Genomic DNA, 8,160 nt, shown 5'->3' on the forward strand with positions numbered 1-8,160 from the left:
CTAATCGATTTTTTTAATGCATATATCAGAAACTGATGCTCAGTTCATATCAGAGTCGATTGAATAATCGATTATAATTGTTTTGTTCAAAATGCGAGATCAAACAACCGATTACTCAGTCGATTCACTTTCATTAACATAATCGATTTGGCAATGGGCTAATTTCTCCATGTAACTCAGACACTTAATCAAATTGATTTGCCAATCGACTAATTTGTCCCTATAACTCAGACACTTAATCAAATCGATTTTCCAATCGACTGATTTGTCCCTGTAACTCAGATATTAAATTAAAACCGATGTGCCAATCGATTATGCAATATGTTTCTGATAAATGATGAACTAATTCATTCATGCAATCGGTTAACTAATTGATTAGTAGAAAGCTTGTAACTTAAGAAAAGTATATCAATCGATTGTCCAATCGATTTCTTTTAATCATAGAACACAGGTCTGATTAAAACATTTAAGTAATCGATTTGCTAATCGATTAACTCAGTGAAAACTTTGTTCTATGAATCAGAAAATCGATTAACCAATTGATTTACCAATTGATTGATTAACACACTTATTTTATGATTTCAGTTTTAATTGACAAATATTAGATGTGTGAAATCATAATGATGAATCTAACTAATAAACACTATGAACAATAGACAAATTTACACATAATCTTCAAGCCTTGTATGATATGATCAATCTTTGCTTGATTGCTTGAGATCCAAGGTTTGTCCAAGTGTAGTGTTTGATTCTTTCCTGAAATGTATCTCAGCCCAAACTATTAGATTAATCAGATAATGCATATACATTGTATGTTTGGAAGTTATATCAAAATCATAGTCAATGAGGCATATATCTTACAACATTAACTATCATCTTGTATGATATATTAAAAATTAAAATGTTTTATATTATTAATTAATAAATTTATTAATTATCATTTGATAATTAGTTTTATTTTATAAAAAAAATATGAATAGAAATTAAAAGTGGCGTTTAGGGGTTTTTGAAAAACCCATCTTCTTCCGTGAAATTAAAAGTTTTATTTTATAGGATGAATCACCTTTATTTTATAAAAGATATATAGAATAATTTTTGTTAAATTAAAGTGATTTACTATTATTTTATTAATGAAATTAAACATATATTTAGTGAGTCTCCTTTCACAATTACGTTTTTCCTATTCATTATCCTCCATCTCAAACTTTTATTTAAGAGATTCAAATTCAAATCTAGTTATACTCATATCAACCCAATGTCCGTACTTTAGTGATTGAGAAAAAAAATGTAAAAAGTTCAACTATTTTGTGCAAACTTATGTCGTGTGGTAGTTCAACAACAACGATTAAATCTTATTTATTCCATAAATAATACATTGTATTGATACATTTGTTTTTAGTGATTTAACTACTCGTGGTGTACTCTCTTTACTACAATATATACATGTCTCATCTCTACATATCCAAACTATCTAAACCAAATTTCCACGTCTTTTATATGTTAAGTGATCACCAACCCTGTATTTAGTATTGCCATTCCAATCTTATTTCATTTAGTCTTTCACATATTCAACGCAACAACGCTTGTTTTATCATTATTCTTACAACTCTTACGAGTGTACTATAAAATTTTCCTTTCAATTTGAACAATACTTTTCTATTACATAAAACACGTAAACTCCACCTTTCAACCACTAAGCTTGAATTTTATTGGTTACCTCTTCTATTTTTTTTTTTTTGGGTGTTATTTTAAAGTATGGATATAAGATATTTAAATCATGACACTTACTTATGGTATGATCTCCAAATTTCATATCCAAGTTAGAAATATTTTTCCTTCGTTGAATACCTTCGAGAGGTGACTTATGTGATCAGTCCCTTTCTGCTCTGTTTTTCGTTGAATACCTTCTAGAGATGACTTGTTTCACAATTCGATGTCATTTTTTCCAGAGATAGATGACCTTGTGTTTTACACGTGTAAGTACATCAATACACATCAATTTTAAAGCTACAATGTATTTGTTTTATCGGTAAAAACATCCTCAACACACGTCAATGAGTGAAGAGATGATTTTCCTAGTTAACTAATGCTAGTAAGAGGGGATCGACAACTTCAAGAGTAGAATATAATGTTTTACATAAATGAATTATTGAGTTTTACATAATCTTTATACATCTAATGAATAGTTGTTGAACAATTAAATGATTATTAAATGAGTATTATCAAGAATATATTGATGTTAAAAATGAAAATTATTCAATGTTTCTAGAATACGAAAAACCAAACTACAAATGACTTATTCAAGGAAAGAATAAGGATAGGAAAGACATCCAACAAAACCTTATTCAGTCAAATCTAATTGATTTGATGAACTTGCTTGTTGAGAACAAAAAAGTTAATAGTTAAACTAAACTAGACAAAGTGAAGGGGATGGGGCAACAAATCTTGAGTTCTCAAAAAGACTCGTATGGGATTGCATCTATCGAACACATCACATCGTGTCATTAGCAAAAATAAGACAGATATTACAAAAAGTACTGATTAGTGTATACACTTATAATAAAACATCACTAACCAAAAAGTACATATGGTTTGGCTCTATACAGGAATGCAAACAGGGTACATGAGTTGATACAACATGATATTCGGTATAAGCACATGGTTTGAGACTGACTGAAAAATGGCATGGCATGGTATCAAAACTAAGATACGAGGCCTGTGCAACTGGAAGAGCATTCGTATCCCATAAATTCGCATCCTTCAACACTTTTAGAAACTTTTCCTCAATTTGATGATGAGTGTGAACCAACACTCGTAAAACCACAAGACCACATGCTGAGAAATCATCCTGCCATCGGTTTACCCAAAAAAAGGGTAACATGTTCAAAAGGAAAAACTGTACTTGATTATATTTTAAAAAACAAAATTGCTAATACTTAACCACTATAATTGGCATGCATTCATCCTTCCTCTCCTTGAAGCTCAAACAATTTACAAGTGCATTCAATTCCACAGTTTTGCCTTCGAAGAGAAGAAACTCACTCAAAGTTGTCTATCAACTCCTCATTTAGCAAGATCAATAGTTTGCTAATGCCTGAAGGCACCCACAATTTGTCTCATGCTGTTTGTGGCCCCTTTTTGCCAAAACCAGTGTCTTGCATCATTGCAACAAATTCACTGTAATCAATTCGTCCATCCTGAAAACAGTGCAAAGTACAAGTCAAATAAAGAAAAACAAGAAATTAAATGTAATTAGGAAGTTAAAGGAAAAATCGCGAATCCCTAGAATGCCAATGGGAGTATGAGAGAGATGAAAGAGAAAAAAAAGATGTGAAACTATGTGTTAAAAAATTAAGATCCATTACATTATCCCGATCAGCTTCACGTATTACATCATCTAGATGATCGTCTTGTAGGCCAAACTGTTGACAGGCTTGTTGAAGCTCATCCTTTGTAATGTATCCACTCCCATCTTTGTCAAAGTAGGAAAAGGCTGCAAATAGATGATCCTCCTTCTGAACCTGGTTTAGATGAAGCATAGCTGCTATGAATTCACCATAATCTATGGTACCACTATTATCAATGTCTGCCTGAATTTTAAACAAGGAAAAAAGATTCATCAGATGAAATACAAAATAGAATCAATCATTCCATTGAACGCAATATGAATTGTTCAAGGTCAGTTCTCCTATCAAAAGGATGAAAATGAAAGGCATTCTTGGATAGCCGGCAAGCACTCACCGCTTGCATTAACCAGTTAATTTCAGAATCCTTAAGAACAGAACCCACTCTCTCTAAACCATTTTTCAGTTCCTCAAGAGTGATTTGCCCGCTATTATCTGTGTCTATCATCTTGAACATTTCTTTCAATCCTGCAATTTCCTCTTCGGACAGATTTTCAGCAATTACCTGCCAAGTGATATAATACAGAAAGTCATGCTACATAATATATTTTTTCTTGAACATAGGAATTGTTTCCCATTGGCAAAATTTGCAACATGATAAAAAATAGTAGCTTTGTTTCGGCTTTATTCTCCAATTGACTAAGCATCAAATCAATTAGACAAGTTTTCTAAATTTTCAGAAAAGCACTGATTAGAAAATTATTTTTCAGTAATAAAAGCAATGATTCCTGAGCACCATGAAGTTAGCTTTTAATTTCACGATCTATTATATGCTCCAAAACAAATAGTTTCAGGGGTTGGTTGGTCTGCTTTAGAGCAAAAATATAAGATTGTACGAAGATGGTTTCCATGTAACATGCAATGCTTCTGATCATAAATAACTGGGGGATACTCACTCGAATTGCAATTTTCTTGAGCTTGTTCATTGCAGAGAATTGCTTCAATCGAGATAAAACAGCAGAATCAAGTGGTTTATCAGGAGCAACACCTCCAACCTGAACCCAAGGATGGCCTGCATATCATCAATGATAACTTAATATATTTCTATATTTAAAATGAAGAAGATTAATATTTTAATTTTGAAACAGAAGACAAATTATGCTTATCATTGAAAACAATGAGATTAATGTCATGATTATGAAAATCATTTTGCCACTTCTGAGAATCCTATATGAATTATCTTCAACATTAAAGTAAATTAGTAAGAGAGAATTCCTAGGCTCAAAGGATAATTGATTAATGAATAGCAGCCAACTAACTCGTGAGCAAAATAGTAGTAAGCAATAATAAAAAGCAGAAGAAGGGAAAAATAGCGGTTCAATCATTATTATGTTATTAAAAATCTTGTTTCAAATTTAGATTAGTAAGGATATGCAAAGTTTACATGTCAGTTACGTGAAAATGATATGGGGGCGTAATGTCACCAAATGTGAAATGGGGCACCATTTCATCTGAGATATCAAATGAGAATGTTCATACACATGACAAGGATCAAAGTTTTGGTTTGTCCAGCATAGGGAACATAAAATGAATTGCAGGTACAATTCATATTCCTTTTAGATTTAAATTTAAGTTGTCAAATTTTATTGAGAACCATGCTTTACTACCCCTTCGCCCTTCGTGGCAATTAAAGCAAACAGGACAATTTTATTTTATTTAAATGAAAAGCCTCTCGGTCTGTAATATAGTCATAAGAGCAGCTATTAGTTTAGAGTAGTAAGTTGTAACTAACGAGATAACATGTCATCATGAATATAGTAGATAACGTTGTTTAAAAAAGAAAAATAAAATCCTGCGTAACTGGACTTATTAGATCTATAGTAACAAAAAAACTTCAAACTATTCCAAAATGCATTTGAGATCAAGCCATTTAGCATCAAAGAGGCATGCATACTCACAAAGAACTTCATGTGCCGTCAACCGCTTCTTAGGGTCCCTTATAAGCATTCTTCGAACAAGATCCTTTGCACTTTCAGATATGCTGGGCCATGGTTCAGAAATAAAGTCAAGCTCTCCTTTCAATACTTGCTCAAATATTCCTTGTTCCGATTCTGATCCAAACATCGAACACATGAGGCATATATTACGTCGCAGACACAACTAATACTGCTAATGAAAAACAACAAAATCAAGTGGCATAACATTCTCACCATCCCAAAATGGGGGAACTCCACTGAGTAAAATGTAAATGATCACCCCAGCACTCCAAATATCACATTCTTGACCATAGTTCTTCCTCAAAACTTCAGGGGCCACATAGTATGGGCTCCCAACCACATCAGTAAATGTTTCACCTGTGGTAATGGATATTTTTCTCAATCTGAACTAGAAAAAGCTAAATCCAGATAAAGTATTATTATTCTTGACAATTTAAGGGATGAAACTTTGATCAAGATAAAGTATTCATAATATTGCCCTGAATTTTAGCTAACTAAATTACAAAAGTAATTCTTCCTTCATTGAATATTAATTTTGGAAACATGAGTAAATTAATTACAGGAGATCAAGATAGTAAAGAAAAAACGTGAGTGCCTGTAGCTTTTGTTGAAACATCAAAACAGTTGCTTCATATGACAAATTTAAAGCAATAGGACAAAAAAGTTTGTAAGAACAAATTGTCCTTTGCCATGTCATAGTAGACAAGAATACTGACTGAGAGAATGTATTCCAAATCAGTAAAGAAGTTATAACTTTTCATGTTTCCTTTTTTTTAACAACACTTTTACATATCTTCTTTTGTATCCAACTTTCTATTTCTGATCGCAATTACATCTTTCACTTTATTTCCATCTTATTTCTGTCTCTCTCTTCCATAAGCCATCCTCACACTTGATTACTATAATTTGCTCTATAAACAGCAAATTGATCACACCAGGTAAAACTAAAAAAGAAGAACAGAGGGTACATGTAAGTTGTAACTGAAAATTTTGATAATTTTACAACTAGACACAAGTGTTGTACTCCCAATCACATAGGTAAAACTTCCAAATCAAAGCCTTATGTTTGATATTATGTTAATAGAGAATAACTACGTGGGTAGAATAGGAGCACACTATTCATCAATAAATAGATAATAATCATAATGTCTCACGTTACATTTCATGATCATATTCAACTTAATACTAGTTCCCTCATGTAAACTACTATATACATCATTTTCACTCAATCAATTAAGAAGAACAATAATAATGGTGAAATGAAAAATAAAACAAAAATACCTGGTCTAAAAAACATAGAGAGTCCAAAATCAATTGTCTTAAGTGGTGATTCTTCTTCATGGTTAACAAATAGAAAATTCTCAGGCTTCAAGTCTCTATGCATAACACCTAAAGAATGACAAGCCTGAACAACACCTAAAATCAACCTAGCAAGTTCAGCAGCTTTTCTCTCAGTATAATGTCCTCTCTGAATGATCCTGTCAAAAAGTTCCCCACCAGCACACAACTCCATAACAACATGAACAGCAACAGCATCCTCATAAGCACCAACTATTTGTATGACATTTGGGTGACCAGCCAAGTGATGCATTATCTGAATCTCCCTTCTAACATCCTCAACATCATCTTGTGTTGTTAATTTCCTCTTTGCAATTGATTTGCATGCAAATTCCTTGTTAGTCCCTTTTTCCATACATAAAAATGTTGTACCAAATTGCCCTTGACCTAATTTCCTCCCCAAACTATAAAATTCCTTTATGTTCTCTGTTTTTCTACCCAATACAGATTCTACCTGAAGTCCAACACTTGATACCCTTTTCACATGAGTAGGTTTCTTAGCTTTCCCTGCATCACCCTCACCACCACCACCACCATCACCAGCAGTGCTAGATGCTGGTGCATTATTTACCTCTGGTTTAACCGGCTTCTCCGGTTCAGCCTGAACCGGAAGCGGATTTGTTTCCGCCGCAGTTATTTTCACCTGTTCAGGCGGCGTGCTCTGAACCGACATCGGAGGATTATTATTGTTATTATTATTATTATTATTATCAGAACCTGTTCCGGCGGAACTCGAGTCTCCTTTGGTGGAATCAGTAGAAACATTCGGCGGCGACGGAGGTTTGTCCTTGTCATCGGCGTTAGGAGGAGGAAGCCTAGGCTCCGGTGGGCGAGTTTTCCATACGGCGGCCGTAACGGATTGAAGGAAGCCAGTGCCGCCGAGGTTTGGTCCTACACAGTTGTTACCCATGAAAATAAAAACGACGTCGTTTCAGTCTCTCCACGACGCCATTGACGGTGAGTATTGAGAGCTACGAGAAACCCTAGTTTATTTGAAATTTAGAGATCTCCAAATTGAAATGGCTCTTGGATTTAGAAATTTGAGGTTTGACGGAAAACGAATGAATGATTTAGGAAATCGAGAAATCCATATTCGGAATCAATTGAAATGGTTGAAGAGTGATGAAAGAAATTACAATGTTGAAAATGAGAATGTGGAATTGTGAAGAGAAAAGAGGTAATCGGGATACGATGTTTGGTTGCAAAGGAATCGTGGAGGTGTTTGTGTTTGGGAGAAATGGATGAAAGAAAAAAAAAAAGAAGAAGAAGAAGAAGAATGGTAATTGTGGTTGGTTAATATTATTATTTTATTATTATTATTATTATTATTCAGAAATGAGGAAATGGAGAAGACGATGGACGTGATCAATTCATCATCTACGGCTCATTAGCTCGTTATACATGACGAGAAAAGCCATATCGCATGCATGCAAATATGTTAAATAATACTATATTTATTTATATATATAAAAGGAATGCCA

General features: G+C 33.2%; 1 protein-coding gene across 1 annotated transcript; it reads right to left on the reverse strand.

Annotated features, from left to right (window-relative positions):
* Positions 1 to 2,480: 2,480 nt before the first annotated feature.
* On the reverse strand, positions 2,481 to 7,991 carry LOC101494161 (calcium-dependent protein kinase 20). Its single transcript, XM_004497565.4, has 7 exons — positions 6,623 to 7,991; positions 5,555 to 5,698; positions 5,303 to 5,455; positions 4,301 to 4,416; positions 3,742 to 3,909; positions 3,366 to 3,590; positions 2,481 to 3,197 (listed from the first exon to the last, which is right to left on the reverse strand). Exons 1-7 carry the CDS (start codon positions 7,587 to 7,589, stop codon positions 3,117 to 3,119), a joined length of 1,854 nt encoding a protein of 617 aa, XP_004497622.1. The 5' UTR covers positions 7,590 to 7,991; the 3' UTR covers positions 2,481 to 3,116.
* Between the last annotated feature and the right edge of the window lie 169 nt (positions 7,992 to 8,160).

This window comes from Cicer arietinum, chromosome 4 (assembly GCF_000331145.2).
Source record: "Cicer arietinum cultivar CDC Frontier isolate Library 1 chromosome 4, Cicar.CDCFrontier_v2.0, whole genome shotgun sequence".
NCBI classification, from domain to species: Eukaryota; Viridiplantae; Streptophyta; class Magnoliopsida; order Fabales; family Fabaceae; genus Cicer; species Cicer arietinum.